The 18244-nt window shown below is 29.3% G+C and overlaps 1 protein-coding gene across 4 annotated transcripts in view; it reads left to right on the top strand.

Annotated features, from left to right (window-relative positions):
- LOC144858932 (histone-lysine N-methyltransferase MECOM-like) overlaps positions 1–17635 on the top strand; it is a 130405-nt gene extending 112770 nt beyond the window's left edge. For 3 of the 4 annotated variants that reach the window (XM_078715081.1, XM_078715084.1, XM_078715083.1), the window contains 4 exons: positions 10342–10476; positions 11380–11482; positions 11858–11977; positions 12456–17635. In XM_078715081.1, the coding sequence (XP_078571207.1) occupies positions 10342–10476; positions 11380–11482; positions 11858–11977; positions 12456–15076 (2979 nt within the window). In that variant the 3' untranslated portion in view covers positions 15077–17635. Of the gene's footprint in view, positions 1–8808; positions 9006–10341; positions 10477–11379; positions 11483–11857; positions 11978–12455 lie in introns of those variants that run through there. The other variant, XM_078715082.1, reaches the window with a different exon arrangement.
- The last annotated feature ends 609 nt before the right edge of the window (positions 17636–18244 follow it).

An 18244-nucleotide genomic window follows, 5' to 3' on the forward strand; every position in this document is an offset into this window, starting at 1 on the left:
ATTAATTAGATACTCTCTATTGCAGACGTGATTTTATTCTCTATTCTACTGGGTTTTTATTTCCGTTGTCGCAGTTCGACTTGCCTTTAGGGGCAATATAAAGGACCTTAGTTTTGATAGCTTCGAATCTGCTTCTCTCATCTTTTATTATTATGGAAATAATTGGTCTTTACTAGGTGTTGTTTATGTTGCGATGTGGTGTATGGTACGCCTAAGGCCAAGTCTGGTCAAATACAATATTTAATGAATTCTTATCACCTTTGTTTTCTGTTACTGGATTTTTTTTTCATGATTTTCAGTTTGCTTAAGTAGTTGAACTAGAGTTTATAGAAATACTGAGTCTTTACAAATACAATAATGTTAAATGAGCATTAATTTTTATCCCAATGTCCTTTTTTATTCTGGAGTTCCAGCCATTTGTTTGTGTTAAGCATCAACAAAATTGTTTTTAGTTCATTCGATGGTCTGTTACTTCCGTAGTGTCATCAAAAGCGTTAATTGCCTTATAAATTGGTATCTATTCATTTTACTATCTTTGGTTTTAATTCAAACCAGGATTACTTCCTATATATGAATAGGTTATAGTCATAAAAATAACGTTGAACTTTAGTAAACCAGCTATACACTTGTTATATTGTTCTTTTTGTTGTTTAAATTCATTGGGTAATTTTGTGGTCAGTAGAACACAATGCATTTAACTTCTCTTCATTGTGTACCTTAGTGTTTTTTTATTAGTATAGTTTTTAGTTGTTTTCTAGATAATAAGAGGAAGACTTGTATTATTAAATTGCGATGCTTCAATTGTAAAGACTTTAAAAGAAACAATTTTCATTTTCTTTATTTGTTCATCTTAACTATGTAGTTTAAGTTCAATGACTTAAAAAGTGCATAGTTTTGGAGATTTTAGTTAGACTTCTAGTATTCTAGTATTTTTTCTCAATTAAAAAACAACATATTTTATTTAGTCACTGGCAAAGTGATACAAAACTATGAAGACCCATCCCCTGAGCCGAAGGATGGAGGTAGAATAATCTCAATTTGTTTTTTAAAACATAACATTATGCTTCCAAAATTGATTTAATATTTAATTAATTTTGTCCAATGTTAGATTGAATATAAAATATATATATTTTTTTTAATGTCATGGTCTATCACAGTTAACTCAAAGTAAAGAGACAGATAATATAAATAATAAAGAGAATTATTTTTATTTGAAGTTTAAATCTTTGTTTTATCTGAAATATTATTTGGATCATCTGGTATACAGTACAGTTTGTTCATTATTTCATCATTTTGAAATACAGTACAGTAATAATATTTTCATTTAAAATACAGTAAATAAAATCAATACAATAGTGAATGTGACAATGCATTTAATGAAAAGAAAATTTCTTTTTTTATATTTCATCTTTAAAGAAATAAATATTAGAAAATGATTATTGTCTGTAAATGTTCCTTTTTAATATCTTCGTTTATTGTTGCATTTTGCTGCTTTTTCTTTTCACTTTTATTGAAGATAAACAAGAAATTATTTTGTTTGCAAATGTCTTTATGGTTTTTTTAATTGGAAATTATATAACCAAGTATTTATCAATTCATTTCAAACATCTATACATTGTCCTTTGTAAGTACTCTGGAGTTATTAACATTTTAATATTTATTCCATCTTGACTTATTGTAATAATATCATAATTTTCAATGATTGTTATTTTTATTAAATGCAAAAGATATCTTTAAGAATGACAATATTCACATTTTTAAGTTTAATTCAATATTAATTACTACCATTGTCATAGAATCACTGTTATTATACAAGTGTTTATTTTGTAATAATCCAGAGGATATTTAAAACAAATTAAATGTCAATTAAAGATATTAAATATTGTTGAATTGGGTAGTTAAAAACGACATCATATTTAGTGTCATTTGTGATTTCTATACTCATTAGAATTAAATATTAAACTCACAAAAGCATAGCTATGATCTATTCTTTGTGATTGCTTTTAAAATACTTGTAAATTACTAAAGCAATACGCATAATACATTTATTATTTATCTAACAAAATACCCTTCAATTTTACGTACGTCTGTGCCACACGACCATACACCACAAAAGGGTTAATAAAAGGCATTTGATATTTAGATAAAAGTTATTACCAAATATAACGATTTTACAACCAAATCTGAAAATTTCTAGACATGTTATTTTAGTAATTAATACAATTTATTATGTTATTCTGTATTTCTCTTATAATAAATATTAGCATGTACTATACACTGTCTCGTGGCTGACGTTTTTCCTGAAAGCTATTTTTTTAACTTAACTTTTATTTAATTAGTGTTCATCTTTTAATATGCAGAGAAACCTTGCAAATGGGACATTTTGTACCCAACAAAGTGTCCACCTAATAATAGAAAGACTCCTGAATAGAATAAGGGTTGAGAAAAAAAACCCTGTTAATTAGTGGAAATCTTAATTAGCAACCAATTATCCATTGAATAAGAATAACTAAATAATTTAATACTTTATTAATAGACTTTATATAACATACTGTATGATTTTTAACATTTATCAGTTATTTCAAATTTGTTTGTTAAATTTTATTTTAGTAAATGTTTGATTATATAAATACTAATAAATGAGTTGCTATAGATTGGGATAGTATTTCATTGTTGTTGACAATGTACAAATAAATAAAAACATAAATAAATTAATAATAACAATAAGAAACTGAACAATATATTGTTTTGTACAGTTTTTTTTTTATAGTTTAATCGGTTAATGCAGTATCTTTACCTGTCCTGTTGATAGTCTACAATTTTGATAGATGTTGTCTATTTTAACTCGTTTCTAAGCCTATGCGATTTGTGGGCTTAATACCCTGTCAATCTAGTGACTGTCTCTGCCATCGCTCTAAATAGTCTGATATTTTCCTATGCTTACAGGTGTAGTTTGTTTTCTCTTTACCATTTCACACTTTTATTGAAAAGCTTTATTTATTAGCATTTATTCAAGGGAGCTTACCCATTTAAATACTTCCGAAAGTCTGTTTACAGTTCCAATTAACATCCTTAAAATCTTTTGTTTAATAATGATTTTCTAAGCACTAATCAAACTACAAACAAACCTAATATCACTTATCTTAGCACCCTGCTAATTTATATCTATTGTAAAGTCTAATTTATCTTTTCCTCTACCTTTTTCTATAAGCTTAAATAAGTGGGGCCATATCTTATCACCTATTTCTTATTTTGACTGCTGTATTTTTATTTGAATACTGATTTAAGTGTGGACAGCTTAATGTTTTAAGTCCAAACATCAACTGTTCCTAATAGCCTTGCTCTTTAGTATGTTTGCTCATCTTTGCATTGATAATTAGCTATCAACTCCAGGTGATAATTGGTTAATGATAACAAAAGAAATCTTAGCCTACACTAGTCCACGTTGGCTAACACTTTATCGCCCATTTTAAGACAGATCAGTGGCCTGTATCTTCATTTGGTCCAGTGACTTGGCTGTGACCACACCATCCTGGCTGTTTTTTTTAATTGTTGGAACCTTGTGGAGTGGATTAAATTACATTGAAGAGCACTGAACTTGGTTAATTGCCTTCTCCACTTAAATTCAAAGAACTGATACTTAAACAATTATTGTTAGATTTTGACAAGCAACAAATGAATTTATGTAAGTACAGAGATCTACATTTCTGAAATTAATGGTAGTTGTACATTTAAATCTGTGTTAATATTTTAAATACATTATTTAAACAAAATTAATTAAAAAAACAATTGTGTTCATTGAATTTTTGTTGGAAAAACTGTATATTATAGCTTACGGTAATTCATAAGAAAATACATTACACAGTGTTAAAATTAAAAATGTTGAATTAAAATCTAGTTCTTATTGTTTCTATCATTTGAAGTTCCAAGATAGTTCCAACCATTTCTTTTCATTATAGTTTTTCGTAAATTTTATTTTGTGTTTGAATACTGTACTTTTTGAAGTAAAAATAAGGATAAAAAATATTGAGCATGAAATGAAACTTTCTACTGTTCAATGATGATTGAACTTGATGTAGCTAGGTCATAATGGAATATTAAGCGAAAGCAAATAAAATGTTGGCCAGTTTGGCTGGTATCAGTCTCTCTGAGGACTAGTGGGGAGAATTGGTACTGGTAGACGACTATGTTATCAAATCTGCCTCAACCAGAGTCTGTCTAGGTTTTATATTTATATCGTGTTTCGTTTTGCACCAACACAGAGTTGGCGTAGATATAACTTTTTCTCCCACATCTTAAATTTAACATGACACCTCAAAAGAGCTTCACAATTTGTAAATCTATGTAGAATTCATTCATCATTGAGTGATACTCAATATTAGTTGTCTGTTGCTGCTGATATAGCAATGCCTGTCAGCCTGGGACGACACTTGGGAGAGTACCTTGAATGATCTTTTGGCCAACTAAAAATACATAAAATGTCAGAAAACATGTTAGTCAAAATTGATGTGTACATTGAAATGTTTATAATAAATTAATTAATTATGCAATTATTACTTTAATAGTAAAATGTATTTACAAGATTAATTTTTTACAAGCTAAGTTTATACAAACTATATATATACTAATAATTATAATAATTCTCTGACTAGAGAGAATACTAACATTTTTTTCCTTATTATTTTACTAGCTAAGTTATTAAATTAAAAGTGTTTAATTATTATCAGAGAACACTTAAGTAAATATTTTTTTTTCATAAGCTATACTAAATTTGAACAAATATAAAACAATTGATAAATAAATGTATATCTATGCCATTTGTTTGTTATGTTAAAGAAAACAGTTGGAATATTGTCTTTGAAGTTTTAAAAAGAAATTAACATTTCATTTTATCCTGTAAGGCAGCTTTAAAAATACAACCCATAGGATAGTAAAAATACTGTATTTACATACACCATTGATGGTCTCAACGCCAATAAATAATTCAAAATTTAATATCTTTTGATGGCATCATGAATTGCTTAAAGACCATGATCATTGTTTGTGTTAACTGATTTTCCCTCTGGAACTTTGACAATGGTTACTTTACACAGTTGAATATTTGAGGTAGCGGCGTATGTGTTACTTCTTTATGTGAGAATGCACACAAAGTGTTTGTACTTCTATAACACAATATAAATCAAATAGGATTCCCATAGACTCCTTTTAGTTTGGAAAGTTCATTAAATGTTAGGTGTCAAAATCTAGTAAAGAATACAATGACTCAAATGTTAAAATAATCTTTTACTGTTTCAAGTCTTGTATATTTTAATACATTTTCGAATAGTAACATATAATATAAATAGTATTTTAACATTGCCTTTTGCAATTTGATGTATTTTTCTTTGTTGTTTTATTGTCTTAATTATGCCAAACAAAACAAATTTCCATTTTAAAGTGGACCAATAAAATTTCTTGAATCTTCAATTTTGAATCTTGAATTAGATTTAGAATACATTATATTGACATGTTCTTAATATCAGGTCATATAAAAACAACTTTCTAAATATATATAAATTAGTAAGGAGAGAACAATTTGACCATGCTCAATGTCATATCATAAATTTAATTTAAATTCCCAGGATAGGATTGACATAGAAACCTTAAATATAACCCTTTCAACACTTTAGTTTACACCAGTGAGCTGTTCAGATCATGTTTTGTGTCAGAGAGTGTATGAGCAACATGCCGTTACGTTACATACTACATGACTTCATCAACCAGCCTACCGTGTGACTAACTACTGGCATCAAAAATGCAGACATACTTTTGTAAGATCTTTACATCACCTTTTACAATGTTTATAGTCCTTCTCTTAACCTCTTCTCCTCAACACATAATATATAACAAGTTTTGGTTTTTATAAGCTAATGATATTGCAAATATTTGTAGCACTTTACTAGGCTTTGAAAGTGATATTCTTGTTTATTTTGTTGCAATCATACATCAAACATAAGCTTGACAATTATAAGGAACTATCCCATTAAAACTATATCTGCATTCTTCCCATTTCAACGAGTCACTAAAACTAAGAATAAAACACATTAAAAACATAACCTATCAACTTTATCTGCTTTTTCCCCATTTCAATGAGAGATGAGAACAGGCTTAAGAGCCTAGCCATCCAAGAAAATAAAATAGTTTGGTAATTTATGACATCATCATTATTTGCTACCTGTTTACAAGTTAAACTTTTAAGGTAGGTTCTTTTCATGACCTAGATATTTTGAAATCTTTTGTCTTTACATAGTTTTCTAACTATTTCTTCCTCCTTTTAAAGTTTGTTTTGATAAAAGTTACTACTATTCAGAATGGACAACTTGCTTATTTTAGTAAATATATTACTGCCACATCATTTAAAAGCATTTAAGGAAAAACGTGAATCATACCCATGTAATTCACTCAGTTCTCAGTATATATACAGAGATTAGCCTAATTACATTTAACAGATAAAACATGAAATGTGTTTATGTATAGATGTTTGCTATAGGCCATTTGCAGTCATAACTGATAAATATATAATAATAAAATGCTTCAAATGGTAATTAGTTTATTTTGGAATGACACAACAGAGCACTCATGAACAGAACACAGTACAGAAAAACAAAACAAAAAACTTTTAAAAAAGTATATAAAACATGGACAACATACATTTTGTTAATTTTTTTAAACTGATACCAATAATAATAAAATGCTTCAAATGATAATTAGTTTTTTTTTCGAATGACACAACTGAGCACTCATGTACAGAATACAGCCTACGGAAAAACAAAACAAAAAACGTTAAAAAGAGTACATAAAACATGGACAACATACATTTTGTTAATTGTTTACTGATACCAATTCAATACGCATGTTCTCCATTCTTTAGTTCTAACCACAAAAAAAAGCAATTAGTTAATTAATTACAATCGTTGAGAAGTATAGCATATGATTGAGGTCAAAGTAGATGTAGGCTAGTTAGTTTTAGAATTATCATTTATTTGAGGTCAGTTAAAGCAACTTGTGGTGATCTGTTTACAATGTGTTTACCAGATTGTTTTATAACAACTGACTGTGATTTATGTGGTGTATGGTGTTTAAAGTTGATCTTGGTAACAAGTAGTACAAAGTTATGACAATATTGAACCCCTACTAACACTGTAATCAGTGTAAATATTAGATATGCAGATTGTGTTAATAAAGTGCTGATGATTTATTGAGATGATATGCAATCATAATTTAATTGTAAATGTTTGTCTGGTTTGTACTAAATGATCATTTAAGTTTTTTTTATTCAGATTTGTTTGTTAAAAGAAATTTCTACATTCACTTAGCATAGCTTTATTGGATACGTTTTTATGTCGTCAGCGCATTTAATTCTTGCAATTACATTTACATACATTTTAAAAAAGGATATTAAAAGATAATTATACCTTCATCTATATAATTTACCTCATTACATACATATTTAAAGGATATGTACAACATTACAACATTTTATATAAATAGCCTGAATAAGGTATACTTTGTTACTATGGTTTAAGTATGATTTTGCATGTGATAAGATGGTACACATCACGTTTGTCTAAACAATTGTTTATTGAAATAATAGAGCAAATATATATTCAAATATATCCATAAGCTCACCTGATCATGACAACGTAATAGCAGCATTTCTTATTTCCCCCTTTTCTATCATATATTTCTTTTTATATGCCAATTTGTTCAATTTGAAAGTAGATATATCATATTATTTATTACTGTATTATGGCCACTGTGGATAGGGTGAGTGACTGTAACGTCTAGACTCTATTTCCTTGTATTAGATACTCACTGTGTTTATGCCACTTTGTAAAACTTTCCATTTAAATCCATCTTTCATCTTGTATTTTTTTTTCTTTATTTGGCTGGTATATACTGTAGACCTAGTTTGATTTTCGGAATTGAAGGAATTTTTTTTTTTAGGTTTTATTCATTTACTTTTAAATCAGTGGAAAATTTTGTCCTGTAACAGCATAATTAGAAATACAAACCAGTCAGCTATACTGCTAAATTAAATGTAAATGAGAGAAAATGGAAAAAGTCACCTAATTTATCTGTTTTTGTGTTTCTCAGAGCAAACATAATTTCTATGTATATTTTATATGCAAATGACAATAAATGGAAGTAATTTTCCACTTATGAATGAATAAATTAAACTCGCAGCAATACAATAGGTTAATTAAAAAATTGAAGCTTTATTTTTTTTACAAATTCTTACTAAATATAAACTTTGAAAAGGTTTCACATAATTTAGCCAAGGGAGCTGAATTAAGTTTACTTATGAATTGTAAACATTTCAGCAATTTTCCTGTATTAATTATATTTTTATTATCTAGTTTCCTAAAAAGAAATTCAGTCAAAATACTTTTCATGTATTTTAACAAATATAGTTGCAATGCAGTGTAGAATAATTATTTCCATTGAGTGTAATAATATAATAGCTTCATTGTTCAAAGCCCAACATGTTATAATTAATATTCAGTAAAATTGTTCTCCAGTCATATGGGTAGATTTAAATATTTCCTTTCAACGCACAGTGAAGAAATCCAGACAACCAATCAAATCGATTGTTTTACTAGAGAATGTGAAAGTTTCCAAAGAGTTTATCATAATTTGATCAATAAATATATGCATATTAAAATTTCCCATGAATTGAGCAATCAGAGAAGCAGATGAAACAGGATGCCCTTGGGGGGCAATCTGTAAAACTATTGGTGGCGCTATACCAATATTGCTATTGGATGATAGCAGCATAGACCTTATAGGAGTTTGGATCCCCTGTTGTGAGTGACTGATTATATCGGCTGACTCGACAAGTCTGTTTAGAGTCGCTGGGAACACAAGTGAGCGTAAAGTTGTGGAGTCTAGTCTTGTCATTTCTCTATGGTGGAGTCTTAGTACATGGAAAAAAACTTGTTTCTTTGTTGAAGAATTGTTTGAAGGTATTTGATTTAATTACTGTTTTGTATTTTTTTGGACTGTACGTGGTGGACTTTATTTTCAGGTTTGAATAAGTATCTAAACAATTTAATTATAAAGTTGTTCTTCTTTTGTTGATTGATAACAATACTTTATTATATCCTGAGAGTTAGATCTAATTAAGAATGTTTAATTTGATTGTTGTTCTATATAAGTGCTTGTATAGTTATAACTTTTGTACAGTTTTGTTTCTATTAACTTTACTTTTAACTTCTGTATATTTTGTGTATCTACAATATGATTAACCATAGTCCATGCCATAGAGAATTTGGTTATACATATGTATCTATAAAGTAGTTTGTTTCATGTGTTGTATGTAGTACAGTCATACACAGTCTATTAACAATAGGGAATCTTAGTATGTTTAAATCGAGCAATGCTAGAATTTTAGTAATGTTTAAATTTGCCATCACAGTGCTTTTATTAATGCATTGTTAAAATTAGAAGAATACAAGTTATAACAGTTTCAGTTTTGGGATATGTTTATTACATGTATTAAGTTTCTAATAGGTCTGCATAGAAGAAATAAGTATAGGTATGCTTATTTGTGCACAAGTTACTGTATATTAATTTATAGTAGAAACACAACTTGAATTCATAATTTTAGTACAATCACATATATATATACAATCACATATATAAACAGCACATATATATATATATATATAATCAAGTTTAAATATAAGTAGGCCTAGTTAGATTATACAAATAATACTATCAAATTAAAGAAACAGTGTTCATTTTTAGGATCAATGTAATATTATATATGTATATGATATGGGTTGAGTTTGTTATTGCTGAAATTGTTTATGTTATCTATAATTATTTACATTGTATTGTTTATTCATATCATTGATATATATACATACAATAATATTTTAATCAATCAAGGATTTTCTTTATAGTTTACTCATTGTGTATAATATAATAATAATTATTAATTGTTTAAACAATAATTTGAGATACATTATTAATTACACTGTAGGGCTAACTGTTATATGCTATATGTTTATATCAACTATTGTTCATTGATTTTATTTCCCTATGTCTTGGTATAGTATATAATTATCTTGAATGGAATATTTTAAAAACAAAGTAACAGCATTAATATTCATAATAACTTATTTACAATTTCTATTTGTTATAAACATTTAGATGCACAAATGTCACTGTTCTAAATAACTTACTTCCTATGTTAAGAGGGTTTACCAATAACACTATTTATTCTTATTTATTTTCAATGTGTGTTGTTGTTTTACAAACAAATCTTTTTATCATGTGTTCATTCTTAATCATCAGATTGTTGACGAACTTGGTAAAGTACGGGGTTGGATTGACGCTAGTGAGCCAGATACCGGCAACTGGATGAAGTACATACGTAGCTCACCGGATCTGGATGACCAGAACATGATGGCAGTTCAAGTCGACCATAAGGTAACATACAACTTTTTTTAAACGAAAAATGACAATTTACCAATAATGTTATGAAATTTATATTAAATTACTCCTGTGAACCACGTACAAATTAATAAGCTTGTATTAAAATGATTTTTATCAAACTTAAACAATTATTAATTACAGAAATATTTAATATTTTGTTCTGATAGGTTAGGATACTTTCTTTGGTATATTTCAATAAATATTGCTGTACATCAGTTTTCTTGTGTACTTATACTTGTATATAAAATGATTGAACTTTAAAATGTTTGCATAACAAAAACTATGTTAAAAGCGACTAGATTGGTTTTTTTCCATGGTTTAGGTTTTTTTAGAGGAGATTAAGTCCTGATAGATAATAATTGTTAATTCAGAAACAACAAACAATTAGCAGTATCATAGTTTATATTGTGTAAACATAGGCTGATATCAACTCTGTGATATTCCAGTCTCAGAATAAATAAACCACTAATTACTGTATGTGTAAACAGTACTAAAAGATAACATGTTTTTTGTTATGTTATATATAATTGACAAACAAATCATATTGAAAATCAGTATACAATAATATAATTTTAAAAGGTTATCATAGTTGTTTTATAATCATATACTATTTCTAAATAATACTTCTTTAAAATACTTAAATCTTTTTTCTTTATGAGAACATTTTTTTTAAATAAATCAAGAATAGGCATGTGTCTTAATGTGTTGTTCCATTATAAACAATTTTTCATCAGAGATTTGAAAAATTAACCTGTAAAATATTTTTTTGTTTGATTTATAGATTTAATATTATCTTATCTATATTATTTACATAGAAACTAATTGAACTAACTAATAGCAAGTTTAAATCTATTTTCCCTCAATTAGTATTAACTGAAATTGTGATTTTTATTAAAGGTTTTTTATAAAGTGGTGCGTCCAATTTGCACTGGTGAGGAGTTATTGGTAGGAAAAGACACAGTCTTACCAGAGAAAGAGCAATCAAATCTACCCGAGATAGGTAAATAATGATTCTTTTTATTTTTCACATTTTTCAAACTGTATCCACACTATATTATTGTTATTTTGTTATGTAGTCTTTTTTATTTTATATTTTAAAAATTATGGTATAAAACAAAAACAATTTGAGAGAGAAGTCATGATGATCTAATAAAAATTGAAGCGTTGAATCATTACTTCCCTCTCATTATTTGGAGTTAGTTTTATATTATGTTACATATCAGTGCAATTTTTTTATTCTATTATCATGCCAAATGTAAGAATTCTTATGATACATATAACAACTTGCATTTAGTTTATACAAAATAAATTTAAAACATCAAATTAATATTTCCTAATATTTACGAAAATTAAAATTTTTGGAATTTTTTTTCAGAAGAGAGAATGTTCGTTTGCGAAGATTGCAATGAGCTGTTCACATCAAAGACTGCCCTCAGAGACCATGAACAATACTCATGTCCACAAAAAGACAAAGAATACAGTGACAATGAGAAAGGTACATTTTGCCAAATTTTAATTTACTTTACCTTATAATTATAGATTTAAGTATATTTAATTAATTTAGAAGTTACTTAAAACAAAACATGTTGCTATAATATCACTTTTATATTTAAAAAAACCCAGAAAACTTAACGGTTTGTAGGTAAGTGCTAAATTGCAAGTTAAAGTACAAAGTTCATAATCAAGAAAATAGTAAAAACTAATAGAGTTTATAAAGTTGTTAAAAAGAGTGAATGTATTTTAATCAATATTGTATAACATTTTATATAATGATGTATGTTAAAAAAATATGAAGGTTTAAACATCAGTAAGGTTTAACATTTATACTTTTCTATAATATAAACTTAGGTAAAATAGTATGACCTTGCCAATAATTGTTGTTGTCATAAGACATTAGCATCACAGCAAGAAAACGAAAGTCTGCAGCATCTTATGCAATAAGTGACAATAATTTTTATTTATGTTTTTTTCAGAAAAAAATCATGTTGATAACAACAGTGATGAGGAAATGGAAAAGACCCCATCGATGGCTTCAGACGATTACTATCACCAATCTGAACAGAACCAATATGACGAAAGTCGAGAATTCAAATGCGAGTTGTGTCCGAAAACTTTCAACTGGAAAGCGAACTTGATCCGCCACCAATCTACTCACAATTCAGAGCGTCAATATTCTTGCGAAAATTGTAGTAAAGTGTTTACCGATCCGAGTAATTTACAGAGACACATTCGCACACAGCACCACGGAGCCCGTTGCCACGCCTGTCCTGAGTGTGGAAAAACATTTGCCACAAGTAGTGGTCTAAAACAACACACACACATACACAGCAGTATAAAGCCATTTACTTGTGAGGTTTGCTTAAAGTCGTACACACAATTTTCTAATCTATGCCGACACAAACGAATGCACATAGACTGCCGGACACGATTAAAGTGCATGGGATGTGGACAGGTATTCTCGACTGTTACCTCTCTTAATAAACATCGCCGATTTTGTCATGGACAACAACTACTTAACAGCCAGTTAGCAGCTGGTATACCACTACAACAGAGCCTTCGTTCAGGGCCAGGTATGCTGCCTGGTGGACATCCTATGATTGGAAGTCTGCCAAACGGAGCCATGCATCCTGCTAGTATGGCACATATGTGGAACGCAAATATTCATTTACAACAACAAGCCTTGATCCAGAATAGCTTATTAGCAGAGAAGGGACTTCCCCCTCAACCCTTCATGCTTGGCTACCCACCATTGTCAAAATCTCAACCCACTAGTCCTACTGAAGTAAGTAATCTTCAAAAGTCTCGACTGCCACCTTCTACCGAGGAATGGCTGAAACATTATACCACTCCAGCACCACAAACAAATAGTGATTCTGCTGATGTAAAATCTAAGGATCACAGTCCAAAGAAAGTAAAACCTTCAAAATCTGAGAGTGACATCAGTGAAGGGAGTGATGTATCTAATGTCAGTACACCTGCATCCAGTGAACTTGACTCTACATCAGGCAGTGACTTGGACAGTGAAAGTGACGAGCATGTACCAAGAAAAGCTGCTAAGCGAGCTTTATATAACTCATCAAAATCTGCTACTAAAACAAGTGATTCACTAAAAGAGGAACATTCAAAGAACAGACCAATCTTATCACCAAGCGAGGGCAGCACAGCAGGAGCAGGTTCCAGTGAACCGATCAAAGCAATTGCTTCTTTTGCAGACAAGTATTTTGGTGGCCCTGGTGGTCCAATTTTCATGCCCCACATACCGTTTCCATTGATTAGACCTGGTATGCCGATTGATCCTCTCTGGGCCAGATCAATGTTTCTTAATGGTCAAGCAGCCGTAAACGGTTTACTAAAAAAACAAGAAATTCCATTTGATCTTTCTCGCAAGTCGCCAGAAAGTCCCAAAGAAGAAAAGCACTCAACAGAGGACCAACCATTGGACCTGAGTTTATCTGTTAAGAAAACTGAAGAAAAAGTCAGTACCAAATTAGAAGAGGAATCAAGAAAGACGCACATTTTTGGCGATTCCAAAAACAAGATCTCACCAATCAACCGACTAATGAGTCTGCCATATCCTCGACCAATAATTATGGATCCCATGTACAGAGTGAATCATTTGGAAGGAAGCTCAGCCCCAAAATATTTGCGAGTTGATTATCATAATGAGCATACTGGGCGATCTTCTTTTTCTCCTATTCGCAAATTTGAACATTACAACGGTGAAAGCGGCCTGATTAAATCGGGCACTAGTGCACCAAGTCAGGGCTATCCTTTTAAACATGTCATATATCAAGGACCTTCAAACAAAATGATAGTTCGAGGAAAAGATCGTTACACATGCAAATATTGTGGAAAATTATTCCCACGATCCGCGAATCTTACACGTCACTTGCGAACGCACACTGGAGAGCAACCTTACTCTTGTAAGTACTGTGATCGGTCTTTCAGTATTTCATCAAACCTACAACGTCATGTACGTAACATCCACAATAAAGAAAAACCATTCAAGTGTCCACTTTGCGATAGATGCTTTGGCCAGCAGACAAATCTAGACCGTCATCTTAAAAAACATGAGAATGACAAAGCTGAAGGAGGTGCGTTTGTTAGCACTGAACTTAACGGGAAAGAAGATTCTTATTTTGATGAAATTAAAAATTTCATTGGAGAAATGGAAGATGATGAAAATGAAGATGGAACTGCAGAAAATGGACACAAAAAAAGTATTGATCTCAGTATTAAAACGGACGATGTACGTGAACCAGAGACATCGAGTGATATCGATGAAATGGCAATGAGTGGTGAGGAAGAACCAAAAGAAGATGGAGTGACCAACGAAAGCATAATGGATGAATCGTCAGAGGAAGAAATTTCTGACCAATCGAAAGTTGAACCAATGGAATCCACTGCAGGACAGAATGATGTCGTTATCAATAAGAAGAAAGAGTGGCTGGCTAAATTTGAACCAGAAAGTAAAAAGTTAGGAATTTCTTCTGTCACACGGGAGCCATCATCACCAACTAATGGCAATGGTCTTCACCCACTTCCTCTTATGTCATACGGCACTAATCATCCTCAATCCGCAACTGCTGTGTAATCACTCTCTCTAATTCAAATTAATTTATCATTTACTAATTAATATTACCATCTTTTTGACTCCATAAACATTTTTTTTGTTCAAAGCTGTACAATAAAAAACATATTTAATAATGTTTTAATAATTCATATATGCCTCACATTTTGAGATAGGTTAGTTTCATATTTTTATTTTTTAAAGCTTAATTGTAAAATTTATTTTACAACAATTAGTTGTGAAACATTCCACGTAAATGTTTCTAGTATACGAATACTATTAAAAATTACAATACAACTACCTCTAAACAATATTAATAAACAACTCTCAAACTTTACTGGTCACACTAAAACATTTGAATAATATTTTAGTTAAATAAGTAAGCCAATTTATTGTTCTTTAAAGTATATTTATTTGAACAAGCCATTTCAGTCTTTCGAATATTTTTTTTCTTCAAATTTTAAAACAGTTATTTTAAATTTAAATCAATTATTACTAATTTCATTTCATAATGCTTGTAAATATTTTGAAAGTATCTGTTTTTAAAAATTGGAGATTGTAATTAATAATGAAATGTAATCAATCAAATAAAACAAAGATAACTTTACATTAATGATGTAAGGTAGCCAGCACCCCAGGCTAAGCTGTGTCGATAGGGTAGACACAAAATAATATTTGTATAAGCTTATTGTTCTAGTGCCTATGGTACCACTAATAACAACCTGTGCTATTTGTTTTTTATTTAACCATGCATTCCATGTTCATATTAATATATTATTATTATTATATTTCTATTAATCATTCATTAAAAGGTTGATTTGACCAAAAACTAAGGACCATATATTAAAATATATTTTAAAAGATTATTCCCAGTGTACCATGATTGATGGTACTACTGCACCTAAACATCTAATGCCTTTTGTCTTTTACACTAAAATTCCTTGATTAGTTTAATCTATATCTGAATTTCTCTTAATAAATTACATTTTATATTTTTGCATGCCAACAATTTTTATTAAAAATTGAATTATGGTTGTATTGTTGATCAATCAATCAGAAATTAATAATCTAATAATTAGCATTTATCTAATATTTAAAGGAAAAGTTTTAATTAGTTACATTTTCTGGCTGAAATAATGTGAAACAATGTATATACATGGTACTAAATATGTCTTTTTTTTATAATCCTTTTTTAAACATTATTTAAATTTGCCAAAAGGAAAACCACTTGAAGTGGTGTATTTTATGTTGAAAAAGTTTAAATTTTCATTTTATTTCTTTCAATTTTAATTTTTTAAGTTGTAGAATTAGATATTTTGACTCGCACAGTTTGTAGCATAATTGTAGAAAAAATGTAGAAATTTGACATTTAGAGGAAAAAGTATGATTTTTTAATGTAAAAAAATTGAATTGATTTTAGTCAAAAAGGAAAAAGGAAAGAAAAATTAAGAAAAAGTATAAAAATAATTAGAAATATGGTCTGGAACATGAAACATATTAGTTGTTGAAATTCTAATAGATAATACTATGCAATGAAATTAACAAATAATGTATTAATTTTGTTAATATGATAGCAATCACGTAACTATACCTTTATATTTCTGGTGCCAAGTTGTATTGTGTCTGTGTGCCTTAGGTGGTGTCTGTGATCATCAAACAGGGTGGATAAAAATAAAGTTGGTTCACTTACGGCCTATTAAAAAATGCCTGTAAATATGAGACCAGATTTAAATTTGTAAGTGTTGTCCATGCAATAAATATAAAATTGTACTTAACTGTAAAATGATCAATAAGCAACAATTATTGTTATTTCATGTAGAGTTAGTTCCAACGAACTTAACCAATCAGATGAGACTGAATCAATATATTGCTTGTGTTGATGATTTTTCATTGGACGTTTTCAATAAGAAATCATGTATTTTTTACATCAGAGAGCATCATAAGAAAATCAATGTCATGAACTTTAATATAAAGTTTGATTTGATATTCTTAATGCATCTGATATATTTTATTTATGAAATTTAGAAAAAAAATACATCTGTTTATTAAGTATGGTACTAGAACAATTGTTGTTAAAGTGTAACTATAAAGACAGGGTTGTTGTACCAAAATGTTGGTAAATGTATTTAAAAAGAAGTAAAAAACATATTATTTCTATGTGTAGGACACCAGGGGGTTGGTAATATACCCCCTGTGTCATTTGTTCTTTTTTACAACTCAAACTGTACATGTTGGATTGTTGTAGATTTAATTGTGATTACTGGTGCCCCTCACAGAACAAGGTGCATATAGCCCACCTTCTTATTGCACTTCTGTCCATGGTGATTCTAATGTCCAGATAAAATAGGTGTAATTAATTGTATTCTGTAATTGTAAAAGAACTTTATATAATTTTAGTGTTATTTTCCTGAAATAAATGATATACAGTCCAGCACAATAATATTCAATAAATCCAATGTACAATTAATTTTTTTTATTTTAAATGTTAGGAAAATAATGTTCAACTCGAAAGGTAGTCGATGTTCCTTTTGTGTAAAATGTTAATGTGCCAGCATTCGATGTTAATAAAAATATGTTTCGGAATTTCTTGTTATTTTAGTTTATTTATGTGTGTTGTACAGCGACATGTGCAAGGTCTCAAGTTTTAGTATGCAGCCAACTTTGATGTAAATTCTAACAGCAATAGTCAATTGAGCAAAACAACAGATACGTGCAAACAAATGTTGTTGAGTGCAGTGTTTTTACACATTTTACAGTTTTTGTATACTTACTTTATACTGGGTGACAGAGAGTCCAGTACAGATCAGCATGCCGCAAAACAATCCCTACTATTTTTTTAACAGTGTAATGACATCCAATTCGAAGAACAAGGGTAAAGTATCTTGCCTAAAGCAAGTTTTCCACTAGGCGAATTTGTTCGCACGAATCCAATGTTACGTAGACAAAACAGCTTGCGCTACCCTTTCCACTAAATAGCTGCAATTTTCATTCCCATCGCATGTCTGCTGTGCTTTTCAATTTGCACGAGTGCTCATGAATGCGTCATAGCTAATTTCTTGAGCTCTGATTGGTTGTGACATTTTTCAGATTGCAAAAAGTAGAAACTATTCTAGAAACTACTAATTTTGCTGGAGCGAGAAACTCAAGGAACGAGAATTCGTGGAAGATGGAAACATGAATACACATGCATTA

This window comes from Antedon bifida, chromosome 2 (genome assembly GCF_963402885.1).
Source record: "Antedon bifida chromosome 2, ecAntBifi1.1, whole genome shotgun sequence".
Taxonomy (NCBI): domain Eukaryota; kingdom Metazoa; phylum Echinodermata; class Crinoidea; order Comatulida; family Antedonidae; genus Antedon; species Antedon bifida.